Genomic DNA, 15,775 nt, shown 5'->3' on the forward strand with positions numbered 1-15,775 from the left:
TTTGGTTGAATTTGATTAAAAACTGAATAAATAAACAATCCTGCACTTCTATTAATACTTATGCATAAATTAATGTTTTATAACTAAAACATTTTGTGAAACTATTTTGTGTCTGAAAGACAGGAATGTCAACAATAAAAAAATTATCAAAATGGGTTTTATTAACAAATTTTCATTAAAAACAAATTGAGCTATTTTTCTACTTTTGATTAACTCATGTTTTCAAACAGAAATCAAAAAATTGGTTTATATAAAATATACTATTGATTGTCTCTCATGCTTTTATGCATATAGCATGAGAGACTACAGACTTTTTTTGAAAGTATTGATGTATCAGAATTTTTACTATGTAATAAAAATGTGCTTTTCATAATTGAACTAATGACAGGCTTGTTTAAAACAAATCTGTAAAAAAATTTTGTAAACAATACTATTTTAAATACATTAATTTTGTAAGCCTAATTTGACTCGGTCCTTCCAACAAGTTAGGCCCTATTTACCTCACGATATATTTTCTTGAGCAGGCAAGCTAGGCAAATTTGCTTAAATGTGTGTATTGAACAAAGCAAATCAACTAAAGTTTGACTTTTATTTTACTAATTTTTAATCTTGACTTGATTCTTCTCTATAATCATTTTCAATTTTATATTTTATGCTATCAACAAGGCTAATTTTAAATTTTAATTAATATTCAAGAGGATCTTTATTAATCATTCTAAAATATTAGAAAATATGTGAATTAACTATATTGAGTGATCTAAGTTCGAGATGATGTTTGTCAAGCAACTTTGAAAAATTCAAAAATGGAAGGGCATTTATTTATTATTATTAAGGTAACATACAATTTAAAAAAAATTATTATTTTTTAGATTTTCTCTTTATCTTGTTCTTTTTCTTTTGCTGTGTTTGGTCTTCGACTTTGGTTTCACCTCTCTTTACCTCTTCATCAGCACTACTTTCAAGATGTTCTTGAGATTTTTGAAGCTCCTCTTCTCCAGCTTGATCACTTCTGGCTGAATCTTTGTCATTAGCTAGCGAGTGCTCAGTGACTGGACTAGTTTCATTTTGTGGAGTTTTAGGCTGCGATGAGGGCGAATCTAACACTGCTTCCCCAGACAGTACTTCAGTTGCAAGTATTACTGCATTATTGAGAGAAGAATCGTCATTTCGCTCAGCGCCTTCACTTTTTAGTTCTTTCTAAAGATAAATGAGTCATTTGTAGATGGTGAATGGCTATTAAAATAAAATTCGCTAAACTTACCACAGACAAATCAGTTTCCTGGGATGGCGACGCATTCATAGGTTTACTCTCGTCTTCAACCAAATTTTTTTTATCATGTTCTAAGGGTTTCTCCTCGTCATTGACTAACTTTTTATCGGAGTTGGCTTGAGTTTGATTCTTTTCTAGCTCATCTGGATTAACTGGGGGAAAAAAATCGAGATATGTAACCTGTCTAAAAACGAAATTTCAATAAGATAAAATAACTCAAACTTACAACCCTTTTTTTTCAATTCATCCCTAAGGAAAGTGCACTGTTCTTGTAACTTTCTGCAGAGCCCTTGCAACGCAGTCAACTTCCTGAGGGTAATGCAGGCATTTTGGTCACTGCTAAGCTTCTCATCGGTCATTTTTAAGAGTGCTGTGTGGGTTGATTCGTACCTTGTCCTCCACGACATAGTTTCTTTCTCTAATTTTGAGATTTGTTTGGCCATCTAAAAGTGCAGTGAACAAAATATGAACAATAAATATTTATTGTTTTTATTTGGCTATTACAGATATAAATAAAATTAAAAACAGATCAAACAAACTAGTACAAATTATTAGTTCTGCTTAAAGAAGATTCATTTGAGCAAATCATTATTGAGGAACTCTGATGATGTCTAGCTAAATCTGTACCATCATTGAACACACATCATTTTTAATATTTCCAAATGTTTATTGTTGTTATATCTTCACAATTATGATGATGAACATCATATATGAAAATATGACGCTTTGTAGTAACAAATTTCAAACAAATTCATCAAATATTTAATAAAATAGAATAACCAGAAGAATATTTATAAAATTTGAAAATGAAAAAATATATAAAAAATATAGTTTTTTTCCACTTTCCCTCACTCCTTGTTCTTAACACTTGCACCAAAAAACTACAATAATAAGGTGTTTTTGTTTTATTTGGTTTGTTTTATAATGTTAATTTATTTAGTATGTATATAGGCAACTATTAAATACAATTTTTCATGTTTATACATTTTCAGGAAAGACCTAATGGAGAGAAAAAGTAAAGAGAAAAAAAAGAAATATTCTGTGGGTTTGCAAAGACCCACGAACGGTGGTTCAAGTGTTAAGAATAAACTTACAAAGGCTGATTGAACTTACCCTTTCCATTTCTTGTTTGAAACCGCTAATAGCTTCATTGCTCTGTATAAGGGCTTTATGAAATTCGTCATACTTGTCATTATACATTTGTATCTGATTTCTCAATCCTTGTTCTGTATTTTGATGTTCTTCATTTATAGCTCTACACTGTGCGAGTTCCTGTTCAAATGATAATATAAGATATTACTATATTAATAAAGATCAATCAATCACTCGTACCAGTAGCAGTTGTTGTTTTTCTCTATTTAGTGTATCCTTTTCAATGGCCATCTCCATTTGTGCCTTCGCTAGTTTGACCTCTGTAAGTTGCATTTCTAATTCTAACTGTTTAGCTAATTTATCAACATGCTAAATCCAATTTAAAAAACAAATAAAATGAAAAGGGAATTAATAAAGTTCAATTTTTGAAAAATGGTATCAAGTTAAATACCTGTTCTTTCTTTTCATACTGTTCGCAGACATTTTTCAGTTTTGTCGACATGTCTAAATTGTCATCTCTAAGTTTGTTATTTTTATCATTGTTTTTTGACACTAAATTTCCAAGTTCAGTCAATGTCGAGTGAAACATCGCTGCTACCTCTCGTTTTTTTTCCTCTTCTTCTTTCATTGCATTGATGCTCTCGTCCTACCATCATTTTTAGATTAAATCAAATAAATTCAATTGGGAATATTGTAATTATTAATACTTTGATAGCTTTGTTTTGCCTTTGTAGTTCACGGCATAGATTTTCCAAACGGCTTCTTGTCAAAATGGCTTTATTATGTTCCGTTTGTAACTGCTCTTTTTCCTTTTGTAAAATATTCAATTTCTTTTCCAATGCTTTTATTGTGTTCTACAATACAATATAATTAAGAAGCTTAATTAATTGAAGAAGATGGGCATTGTTAATGGTACCTGTAACATTCTGTGATCATTTATCACTTCAGCGTACTTCTGGTACATTACTCCTAATTTTTCTTCAGGAGTAGACAAATTATTCAATGTTTTCAACATATATTCAGCGCTTTTTTCATCCTTTTTTCTCATTTTCTCTTCCCTTGAACGCTTTGTCGGCTTTTCTTGTAGCTGGAAGGAAAAATTCATTTAAACTTTTTTAACAAACTTATGCATATAAACAATAAATCGAATGAAAAAAAAAATGGCAATTTCAATTTGCGTTGAAAGACGCACTTATGGATTTAATCTAATGATGAGCATTTAAGGCTCCAAACCCGCATTACTGAAGAGAAAAAAAAATAGTTTGCAAGTATAACTATCGTTTTTTAGTCAATTATTTATGGTATTCACTCCACCTTAAATATTCCTGTATATATTAACAACCTTTTCAATTATACAAAAATTAAATTCTAAAATCTTCTTTCCTTTCTTGAGAGCATTTTAACAGTGCTTCACTCAATGTGATTGATTAAATTATTAAGTGAGGTTCATTTTAAGACAAATTCACAAAATATCTGTCAACCTTGAAAGATAATGACTGCTTACTTAGTAACTAGATCAACTTTGGTAAAACATTACAAGTTAATTATACTCAAGATATCAAGTAAGAAAAATCTGTCAAGAATTATTGATTACAAGTAGTGGCGTTATTACTTAAAAATTAAACAAATTAATGAATTTATAAAAAAGATACTGTGCTTGAATGAGAACAATGAAATATAAAATGTTTAACAAAACCAGGGTTTAACATCCGAGACCCAATGAGTGTTTTAAAATTAAAGTTTAAGCCCCCTTCCCTAGCTAGCAGTGGAAAGCATTGGGTAACCCTGGAGAGAGGAGAGGAAAGTCAGGGAAAGTAAGCAGCCAAGTCAAGACTGAAGTTTCCTCGTGGGCAGCTGAAACCATCTTGGATCAAGTAATCAGAATGGACCCGGGAAAGGAATTCGAGGCTGCATTAAGCAGAATGACTTTCCCAATGTATAAAAATAAACAAGGACAATGATTTTTCCTATTGTCAAGGTGAATAGCCAAGGAGGCCCAAGATGATGGAAGGAGAAAGGTCGTCAGCAGTGCATCGGGTTTCCTCTTACGAGTAGCCAAAGCCATCCAAGAATCAGGAAGGATACCTGGAAGGGTATACGGGGATGCAATAAGAAGAACAACTTTCTCATCATAAAAATTTAAATACAAGATTCAGACTGCTAAAAAGACTACTTAAATGATATAAACTTACATTTACAAACAAAAAATATACACTGCCCTTAAGGACGACGGAATGAACTGTACGGAACCGCTAAACATCTCCACCTTAACAGACACCAAACTTTACAATCTAAAATCTTCCAAACGATAGTTAACGCTCCCTTTTAGTCATACAATTCATACTGACTTACAAATCCTGTTCGTATCTGACCTTGCCCAATTCCATTACAATAATTTTCACTCGAAATTACCTGATCGTTCGAACCCCTTAATTTGGTAATTGTGATTTACAACCCTGTTCGTCAATACTTGTCAGAGACTGAAGCGGCATTGGCCTGCGACTACTTAGTTTCTTAACGATGGCAAGGGATAGTTACCAAGTGACCCTGTTGGTGAACTAACAGCTCCCATCACTGGATGGTTGCCTTTCACGTCCATGTGTACCTTGCATGCATGTTCACAGCATTCTTGGGTTTAAAAAAAAATAATGCCAATATTGATAGCTGATGAAACTACACTAGCAACAGCAGCATATTCTTCTTCTGTTGCAGGAATTAAAACATAAATAGAGCCATAAAACAAGATAATTATGGGCTCACTCCAAGGGATGACATGAACAAAAGATAGAAAAAGAAGTCCAAGTTTAAACAAAAATACCCAACAAAGTGATAGAAAAATTTGTTGTGAATGAAATAACTCTGAAATGTTAAAAAATAAAAAAATAGATACAATGAGTTGGTACACTGATGTATATAAATGCAAGAAAGTACAGAGTAGAAACCAAATACTTAATTCAAAGTTGACTGTGAAGTATAGAATATTTTTCCAGCAAGAAGTACAGCCAATTGAAAAAATAAACAAATAAATAAAATAAACAAATAATAATCTAAACAGAGGTTACAACAATAAAAAAAAGTTAAATTGGCAGAATGCAGAATTTGACCATCAGTTCAAAAATCGATGGTACTCGAATACAGGATGAAAGAAAATACCAGGTAACAGAAAAGTTTGTGCAGGTTTAATTATTAACAAAATTAGTTTAGAAATATTTTTTTCAGGAAAATAGTCTCCATCAGCATTTACACACTTCTCTCAATAAGTTATAGGCCAGTTATGCCTTTCTTATAAAGGTTTGAGTCCTGGGACTTAAAAAATAAATTCAGCTCTTTTTCCATCTGTTGACGATTATCGAACTCCCAATAGAGCATATTCCATTACTATTAAAAAGTAAAAATCAGATGTAGCCAGGTCTGGAGAGGTGTGGTAGGACTTCCCAACCGAGTCAACCATTCATTATCACCTCATTTGCTGTTCTGGCTGTGTAAGGTCTGCTGTACTCCACTAAACACAAAACATGACCTTTTGTTGGTGAATATTTTGTTTTTGCATCAATGTAAAATGGTCATTGGGTGACAATTAATATGACCTCCTTGTGACATTGTACAAGATCCATTTTTGATAGCATGTGACAATCCAGTCAACAAATGTCTCTACTTTATGCTGTGAAAGCAATGAAATGCAAATGTTTAGACAACGAATTTTATGTCGGCCAATTTATAAGGAACACGTTTGCTCAGCTTCCACGACCCAAGTCAATGTATGCTAGAGCAAAAGGTTTAATTGTTTATGTCGAACATTCTGGCAAGCTCCTGACATATTTGATTCAAATAAACTTTGATGGATTCCCTCAATTCGACATTATTGAACAGTACCAAGCGTAAATTACAAAATATTTTCCTTCTCATGGCTCCAAAACCCATAATTTGTGCATGCACGAAGAAAATATTTTGTAATTTACAATGAATGTTCAAGACACTTTTGCTTTATGAACTGATGCATTATCCTCAAGATATTACCTGATTTAAACATATAATCCGCCTATGCTGCTAACCACACAAACTTTTCTAGTTACCTATATATTGGAAACTCAAACCAGTCATCTTCAAATTCTTTAGGATAAAAATACACACTATTAGACATTTTTAGAACTGGCCTTAATTTGATCTAAAAAATTTACTATTTCTTGTATGCTAAACATTCAGACAGGAAGATTCATAATTTGAATAACATGTCATTAGGCAGATCATTCACATGCGGTTTGCCTGAATGATAAACTGCAGAGGTATACCCGCACAGGTAACTAGCTCATACATGGTATGGTAAATGAGAGGTTTTAGCTTCATTGGTTTGCTCCTCAGATAATTAATTTTTAAAATTGATTCATTTAACATGTCTCCAAACCCTTTAGCTTTGTCAACTAGATCTCATAAGCAGCATCTCTTATGGTACTCCTTGCTTTTATCGTGGTTTTGATCTATACAACTCAAATCTTCGATAACTCGATTGCGCTTTTGGTAACAAAATCGAAAAATAGCACAAACAAAAATGTAAAATGTGAGTTCATCAGATGAGCCTCACAAACACTCCGGTATAGAAAACTGTGCAGGTAGAAAGAATCGAATTTCGATTCAGTCTAGTTACCTGAACATTCTTTCCCAATATTGCTCGATGTCCTGACAAGGACATGAGGATTTTTTAAGACTGTGACTAGGCCTAGGGCCATATCGGTCCCCCGTACGAGCACAGGATCGTTTCTCAATAAGGGAGGTGACACGCTTCCATCTACGGTGGGGAGTACAATAACATAAATTTTCATGTAGAGCTTTGAAAAAGGCTTGGCCCTTCTGCAAGGCTGGGTGCAGACCACCTTGCAGACAAAGCTACTCCCGATCGATAGAGAAGACAGCTCCTAGCGAAGGTACTTCTGACAGACGGGCCAGCATCGGATTTTTTGTTTAAGTGGAATACTAACCATCATCTAGAGGGCAAAAATATACCCCCTGGGCTACTCTCAAGGAGTCTCACCACGTACCACTACAAGTGCGACCTCAATTGCAAGGAATTAGGCTTGCGCTCTTAGTTCAGTAATTCTTGCATACAGGACTCGCGTAGTGTTGTGCGTGAAGTGTAACTGGTCTCATACCCGACAGTTAATTGTAGCAAGGATCTTGACACAGACTCGCCAAACTGTCTACTGATTTAGAATGCTTTCCGAGCACTCAAGGCTACAGTAAGCCTGAGTTACCTGAACAGGTCGCGATAAGTGCTTAAGTTGTTGACACTCACATTCCTGTTTATCAGTTCAGGTAAACATCTCCAGTAGAGGCCTTAAACATGCTTAAAATTGATTTAATTTTAATGGATAATGCCAATATCTAACTTTTGTATTTGATGTTCATTAAACCAAGAGTTGTAATATCTATATTTTTTTTACTATACAATAAATAACTGATTGTTATAGATTATTTTGAAGTTTGATAATTGCCTTTATATCCTGAGGTTTTTCTGCCTTCAAGGTAGTTTCGTTAGCTTGGTCATCTCCCACTTGCTTACTCATTTTTTTTTCATGTAATGTCCAATTCCTGAAAGTAAGAATAACGCTATTGAAAGCCTTCGGAAATAAAAACAGTATAATTAAACGTACAATCAAATGCAATATATAAATATATCAGGGCTCGTGTACCGGTATTCCACAGTTAGAGGTACTTATCATATATGCTGTTTGAATATCAATGCCGTGGTACATAATAGACACGGTTCAGAACGAAAAAACAACCAGGTACATTTCAGACACACGTGCAATCTACTCCACAGTTTAAATTACAAGTTAAACGGACAATTCACTACTTATAAACTACTGGTGGGTACATTTAAATATGTAAACATAAACGTGTGTCCTGTAGAAGAACTGTGCAGTGGTAGGGATAGCAACGAGTGCCAGTTTATGAAAAAAGGTATCGATAATTACCATAGTAAAGCATATTTTGGATGCTGATCGAGTATCGATACGCTGATCTCTTTTGAAAACAAAATGAACGGTAATTAGTTATTAATTATACGTATTTAAATCTTTAAAATATTACAGGTTGGCATCAAAAGTTATGCTGGATCTCTGCTGTTGAATACCGTCACAAGAAACGCAACAAATTTTAAAATAATCTAATTTAAACAAATTTAATCAATTATCTCTTAAATGTAAACCATTTTTTAAACACAATTTTTATTATATTGATATTTATAATTATTCATTATACACGGTCGGCTGTCGTGCAAATCAGGGAATGATCATAATGATCAGCTCACATTTTACATCATTCATCGGCATATGAACGTACATAAGTTAAATGACATAAGGACAATATAGACGTTATCTGACTGGATATCAAATAGATTACTGATTTATATAAGTTCAAAGCTAAAGTGTTGTTAAATCTCCAACCATTTCATATTTTTTAATACAAGCAGAAGCCAGAGCAGCAGTCCACAGGCTCATAAATGGACAACCATCTGCTAGGATAGGCCATGTAAATAAACTATGGAAACTGAGGGAGGAGATACAGGCTGTCATATAAACCATGCAAATCGAAGCCACTCCAAAATACAATTTTACTAAAAAAGTACGAGGTAAGTATTTAAGGACTCATGCGAGGCGAAGGCAAAGGGTATTTGGAACTACATGGAGGCCCGAAGGAAGTCAGCATAATGACCTGTAAGTGAAGAATGGGTAAAAGGAACTTCTCCAAAGGTAAATTCCTACTCCACAGGAAACACATGCATTAGATAGGAGTACAGACAAAACAAACAATGTGCAGATACTGCCAGGAAGAGGAAGAGACCGCAGAACACATTCTATGGTTCTGTGAAGGTCTATGTAGGCGCAGGTTCTTGCAACTAAGACAAGAAAAACCGCAAGCAAGATCCTACACTATGGAACCGCTGGCAAGGCTATGGAGGTTGATTAACAACCTAAAGCTGGCCAATAAAAAACAGGAGAACACAATAGATCTAAGGTCGAGGTGCAGAAGCCCTTGTGGCCGCCTCTTTTATCCCTATCCCTAAGTTCAAATCTGGACACGCATGAACACCGCAGTACACCGGCAATTCAAGTTTTTGTAATTTACAATAAATTAACGGCATAGAGAATCACAACCCTAGATGATGGCAGTCCGGGGTCAGACCTCGGTCTTCTCCGTCCAGCTGCTGAGTTTGGGCACCATGGAATATCAACGGCTAGGTCACCCCCAACGCAATCAGTTCCTAAATACTTTCAGAGTCTCACTCACCCTTAAATACATTTCATTCACTCATTTACATATCATTCACTCAGTTAGGGAGAACTCGATATTTTTCCAACTCCATTTTCACCTATATAACTAACCTAATTTGGGTCGAAGGGGTTTAACTCTCAACACACGTTAAACACCAAATTATCATTACTGTATGCAGAAGAACAACCTTGTTTCCTCCAAGAATCGACAGAAGGCCGTGCTCAAAAACTATTCTCATATCGGTTGCATTCCTACTCGCTCTCTATATGGAGCCAAGGAATCACACCCTTCAATTAGGTGGAACAATCGAACAGCTTTTCTCTGCATGCGGCCACATACGCCGGTTTTGGATCAAAAGAAAGTGCCAGTCGTCAACCTCGCATGGCCTCTTTTTAATTGGGTGAGGATGACACATTTGTTATATATAAATATCCACCAGGGTAAATCACCAAATTTTACAAAAATAATAACCTATACAAAAATGAACAAATGACAAGGCAAACTAATTTCTAGAAAAAAAAGCTAACTAAAACCTTATTAGGTGGCCAGAAGGGGAAACTGATCAATAGCCCACACATGTTTGCAAAACTTTGTTTATTGTTTACGCATCTTTTCGGCAATGCAAACAGCCCTAATTAATTATATGCCGTTAAAAGAATATGTCCACATAAAAATAATAAATGGATTTAGGATTAGAAAGATATATAATACTGGTTGGAAAGGACAGTTTTACTAACAACCTAGAAATGTTTAAAACTTTATTAAAATTAAGCCTATCTTGGTCAAAAATCAAAAACGTACCCCAAAATTTGTTCTTGCTAAATTAAATTTATGAACTGACATATTCCTCCGCCTCAATTATTTCTAGAGGTATTTTACAACGCTAAAAACTTGATATGTGCATCATTTGTACAATTTTATGCAACTTGTGCTTGTTAATGTTCAACTTAAGTTTTTGAAAGATTAATACTGTCGTTGTAAGCTACGACTAAAAATTGTACAGATTTTTGATGCTGAAGCGTGAATGTTGGTCATTAGATCGCTATTTATGATGAAGGCGTGTCAGAGAACTGACGTGTTGAACCCAAACCATATGTATCAGAAATAAATTAAATCACAATTTTATTAATTTGAAACAATGGTTATTCGATTAAAAAGATTATTTGTAGCAATAGACGAATAATAGGAGAAATTCAATTTATTCATCACTGTTAAAGGACTTCACAAAAAAAAAAAAAAAAAAAAAAAAATGATCATGGTTTATAGCAATTACAATAGAGTAAAAATTTATATAATTAACCATTTTCCCATTACACATATATTCAATAAAAATGTATAGGTTATAACTTATAAAAATATGTAAATTTAGAAATATTTACAATTACAAAAAGAAGTAAAATGAAATTAAATCATTTCAAATTCGGATTAAAACTATACCATTAATATTAAATTATTAATGCAATTATCTTAAAATGAAAACAATTGCATAAATTTACTTAGGTATGAAGTCTGGTGTGTGAATGTAATTTATTAGCGCGAATGGAAGGGCTTGACCCTAAATTACTTCGAGGAATATCGAGTACTCTGGGGCACTGTGAATGAATGTGTTAATTTAATTTATTAGAGTGGAAGGCAGGGTTTATCACCAATTCCCCCGAGGAATATCGGAGTATTCTGGGGCTGTGTCAATATAATTTATTAGCGTGAATGAATGGGATTATCTTCAATTACCCCAAGGAATATCAAGTACTCTGAGATAGTGTGAATGAAAATGCGAATGCAATTTATTACCGTGAAAGGCAAGGTTTATTCCCAATTATCCCGAGGAATATCGCGTACTTCTGAGGTATTGTGAACGTAATTTATTAGCGTGGAATAAGGGCTTATCTCCAATTACCCCGAGGAATACGGAGTACTCTGAGGTTGTGTGAATGAATATGTGAATAATTTATTAGCGTGAATGGAGGTGCTGATCCCCAACATTCCCGAGAAATATCATTAACATAAATGGAACGGTTTATCCCCTATTATCCCAGGGAATATCGAGTACTCTGTGGTAGTGTGAATGAAGTCTGATGTGCGAACGTAATTTATTAGCGTGAATGATGTGTCTTATCCCTAATTACCCCGAGTAATATCGAAAATTCCGGGGTGGTGTGAATGCTAACCAGACTTTCATGTTGTATTTTGTTCCCGTTTTTACTGTGATTATATATGTTATTTATGTTATTTTATTCACAATTCACTCACAATCGACTGAAGTACAGAGATGGCAATATGGTGAAGAAAAGAAAAAAAATAGAGTTTGTAACCGTCCTAATTGATCTGATTTGGCTGGAGAAACTTGGAAAGAAATGAATTGATTGCCTCAATTTTGCAAGTTAAAAAATATATGTTCATGTTTTCGAATGAATTTAATATGTTGTTGTTCTTGGCATTTTTGCACAATTAGTTCTATGTCAATTAATTAAGTTTATTTCAAAGTAGTGGAATCATATAAAATTTGAAGTGTATCTGGGTCATGGAAATGTTTGTATGACGTGTGATCCTAAAGTTTTATTTGCTTTAGCAATAGTTTTACAAATATGTGATCAATTTATCTGGGTGTCATTAATGATAATAAATAAGCCAATAATGCATAGGGTGGGGGGTTTGCCCCACGACAACGATTTTTATTTACTCTGAGGATGTTTCCATTAAAAATAATTAGAAAGATGCCAATATTAAAGAATAATATACTATTAATAATAACATAATGATATGCCAAATATCAATGTCAACGGATGGCATAACTAGATAAAGATTTTTTTTTAAATCCACCATAATTTTCATATTCAACTAAAAATAATAATATCAAAGGAAGTGTAAAGAATAAGTAGAAATTAAAACATTCATAACCATTTAATAGGCCGACCCTTAAAATTTCTTAGGTAAATTAGTATAATTTAGAATAAAAGGCATTTTTTATTTTTATATTCAATTTATCTATTTAAAAAAATTAATAAACAATATTTGTTGAAATTTACGTCTGTTGAACAATAGAATTTTTACACACGTGGTCACTTCTGCTTTGGAACCGTTACACATGTGAATACATTCCTTAGATTTTATGCCCTAAGATCACACCACATCTTCATAAAGTATGATTATTTCAACAGACAGGGAACGAAAAAGTTTTTGATTTCCGTAAAAGCGATTTAATAAATAATACACGTTCTTTATCAGAAGGTTACTGTTAACTAGTTTCTGAATACACACCTTACTCTGACTGCTGCTCACAAGAAAGCCTTCAGGTACGCTCCTACCCTCGATGTCCAGGACAGTAGGAAAATAATAAAATATCACGCTTGATTTTCAACGAGCATGTGACACCAGTCGAGCTTCAATTTAACAGGGATATAAGGTATGATTATTTTTAAAACAACGTTTTCTAAATATAGAAGACACGTTTCGGTTCTCCTCGCAAGAATCAAGAAAGTGGTGTCCTCTTGTTAGATAAATTATAATTAGTGTGAGAGGGAGATTTAAATAATGAAATAAACAAATAAATAAATGTCTATTGGTTGGGTTTTTACGTCTCTAGCATCCAACTTATTGATTTAATTAATGTAGGCTTTATAGTTATTATATTTAACCTATTATGTTATGATCATGCTAAATCGTACATTCGTTTTATGTAAAAGTGAAATTTTATTTTGTCATTAAATCTTTTATTTCCGTGTAATTGGCTAACCACTATTTCTTGAACATTCTATTTTGTTCCATCAATTCCAATTAAAATTCATAAAATAATTTCGAATCTATAGTTTAGACACAATTTGAAAAGGTATTTGAAGAAAATGCTTGTAACTGAGAAAAATATCACGTAACGCTATTTTCCGATCTAAATTGAAACGGGAATCACTTAAAAGCCAGTTTTAACAAAATTTATTTCTCTTCTTTTGTTTTCATCCGTTAATTACTTTGTTTTTAATTGCTTAGCGCCAAGATAATGACCGTCTCATAGATGATTAGCAACACGGGATGAAAGTGAAAATAGATTTGGAAAAAATGACGAAGAAAGCGAAATAGACTACAACATAAAATAAACTGTAATGAATGTATTTTAACCACATATTCAAATGGTATACATGGATGGGAGTAGAGAGTCTAGCTAAAAACGAAATCCACCAACTAAGCACATTTAGCAAAAAAATGGTTAAACATAAACGAGCTCGTCTTCCTCCTTAATGACACAGGACTGCATTTTGCACCTGCCTACATCGTTATTTTTGCAAGACGCGACAAAAAGTATTGCTTCTTTACTAAGGTACCGCTAGCTACTACTATCGCTAGCTAATAAGCTTTCGCTTTTTTCGAAGCAAGGCGAGGAAAAAATTATTCCATCTGTGTTGGGACATGCTGCTTCAATCGTTAATTTTCAAGACACGGCAGTAATTGTTGCAACTTTGATGGGCCTGGCATCTCAATTTTCATCTTTGCAAGACGCGACAAAAAGTTATGCATCTTTACTAGGATTGCTACCTCAATTATTATTATTTTAAGACATGACAACAAGTGTGGGATAGCTACCTGAATTTTTATCGTTTTAAGACGCGACAAAAAACATTGCATCTTTACTGGGATTGCTACCTTAATTTTTATCGTTTTAAGACGCGACAAAATTTTTTGCATCTTTACTGGGATTGCTATTTCAATTTTTATCGTCTTAAGACGCGACAAAAAACATTGCATCGTTCCTGCGATTGCTACTTCAATTTTTACCGGTTTAAGACGCGACAAAAAACATTGCATCTTTACTGGGATAGCTACCTCAATTTTTATCGTTTTAAGATGCGACAAAAGTTAAGATCACTACGTTTTTATTTTTATTGATAATTGCCCTGTGAAAGTATCAATATAAGAGATTTATATTAGCGTCATTTCATACTTTCTCCTTTCACAACACTCTTTTCTTTGTACTATTTGTATAACTGTAATTACCACTTAAGGGGTAGTTTCATTATGATTTAATTTTTTTTAATCTTTACAGCGAAACTCTATTTCATGAAAATTTTACGTACTTAACGATCAATACATTTCCCGATTTCCAAATTTTCCAATGCCTATTCTCACCTTAGCTTATCTAAGGCTGCCCTTAGTTTCTAATCGCATTGAATTATGCCTCAGTTAAATAAATTCGATATCTTTCAAAATCATCTTTGGTTTTGATTGCGGGATTGCTCCTCGTCCAAAATTGTCCAAACTTGTTTACATTCGTTAGCCACAGGAATGCACCATTGTCTATATGTTATAGCCATTTTGTCTTCAGTTCTTTCGCCTTTGTTCTGCCAATATAAATGCTCCTCCGGCGTTCAAATCGCTGAATTAGTTGTCAATAGAGGAAGCTGAATTTAAAACATGCCCAGCCATGGTTTCCCACTCGCCAATATCTTCAGTCTGTTAGTGACCTTCGTACACTGCGTGTCTCTAGAGTTTAACCCTGTCGAAGGTATAAAAAAATCAAACCCATTTATTATCAAAATTTTATATTTATTTGTACATTTTAATTACTTAAATTTAATCATATAATTAAGTGTTAATTAAAATGTAAAAAAATGTATATTACAGAGTAATTTACACACATGAAATCTTATATATTAACGTGGTAATCTCGAACAAAAATTCACTTTACGTTTTCTAAAGGTCCTATCTTCATGAATTTAAACAATTATTTATATTTAAATTTTAAATTGACTAGAAATACGAGAAACTGCTAAATTATTTATACTATGTGAACTGTAAAATAATAATAATTTTTAGTTTCAATTTACAAACTTTTATAAAAGATTAGTCTAAATATAAGATATATGTTGCAAACCAAATTCCATTGGGAGAGATTCCATTCGCTTTCTATGCCACCCGCAGTTTATACAAGTCGAAGAATATCGCTGGCAAACCTTTCCTAATAATTCTTCTGTGAATGTGGATGCCTGTAGAACATTTTCTATGAAACATAGATGTAAGAAATAGTACTCTTACAAAGTTATTTTTTAAAGTTACCTTTTTTAATAATACTACCTTAAGAAAAAGAAAAAGAAAAAATAGGAAAATAGAAAAAGAATAGAAAAATAGTAGAACATTTTCTATGAAACATAGATCTAA

The 15,775-nt window shown here is 33.1% G+C and overlaps 2 protein-coding genes across 6 annotated transcripts in view; one reads left to right on the forward strand and one right to left on the reverse strand.

Annotated features, from left to right (window-relative positions):
* Positions 1–139: 139 nt before the first annotated feature.
* LOC106666395 (beta-taxilin) lies at positions 140–12,978 on the reverse strand. 4 transcript variants are annotated; one of them, XM_014393573.2, is made up of 10 exons: positions 12,890–12,978; positions 7,849–7,945; positions 3,279–3,449; positions 3,070–3,216; positions 2,814–3,008; positions 2,603–2,731; positions 2,384–2,542; positions 1,497–1,713; positions 1,262–1,422; positions 140–1,197 (listed from the first exon to the last, which is right to left on the reverse strand). In XM_014393573.2, the coding sequence occupies exons 2-10, from the start codon at positions 7,918–7,920 to the stop codon at positions 859–861; spliced, it is 1,590 nt and encodes a 529-aa protein (XP_014249059.1). In that variant the 5' UTR covers positions 7,921–7,945; positions 12,890–12,978; the 3' UTR covers positions 140–858. The 4 variants fall into 4 exon arrangements, with proteins under 4 accessions (XP_014249059.1, XP_024081977.1, XP_014249057.1 ...); XM_024226209.1 differs by lacking the exon at positions 12,890–12,978 and adding an exon at positions 8,047–8,293 and having other exon boundaries at positions 7,849–7,974; XM_014393571.2 differs by lacking the exon at positions 12,890–12,978 and adding an exon at positions 8,008–8,293.
* The window catches only part of LOC106666408 (rhodopsin, GQ-coupled), a 27,748-nt gene continuing 24,921 nt past the window's right edge, over positions 12,949–15,775 (forward strand). The window contains exon 1 of one of the 2 annotated variants that reach the window (XM_024226210.1): positions 12,949–13,034. The gene's annotated coding sequence lies outside the window, so the exon portion shown is untranslated. Of the gene's footprint in view, positions 13,035–15,065; positions 15,123–15,775 lie in introns of those variants that run through there. The other variant, XM_014393596.2, reaches the window with a different exon arrangement.

The sequence above is a fragment of the Cimex lectularius genome, unplaced genomic scaffold (assembly GCF_000648675.2).
Source record: "Cimex lectularius strain Harlan isolate CLEC.00 unplaced genomic scaffold, Clec_2.1 scaffold124, whole genome shotgun sequence".
Classification (NCBI taxonomy): Eukaryota; Metazoa; Arthropoda; class Insecta; order Hemiptera; family Cimicidae; genus Cimex; species Cimex lectularius.

Excerpts from the sequence above, each read along its gene's own strand:
- LOC106666395 (XM_024226209.1), bottom strand. The coding sequence starts at position 8,109 with ATGTACCACGGCATTGATATTCAAACAGCATATATGATAAGTACCTCT. Across the intron at positions 7,975-8,046 it reads CCTCTAACTGTGGAATACCG|GCTTTCAATAGCGTTATTCT; the intron begins GTACACGAGCCC and ends TTATTTCCGAAG. Across the intron at positions 1,423-1,496 it reads TGAATTGAAAAAAAAGGGTT|TTAATCCAGATGAGCTAGAA; the intron begins GTAAGTTTGAGT and ends TTTTTCCCCCAG.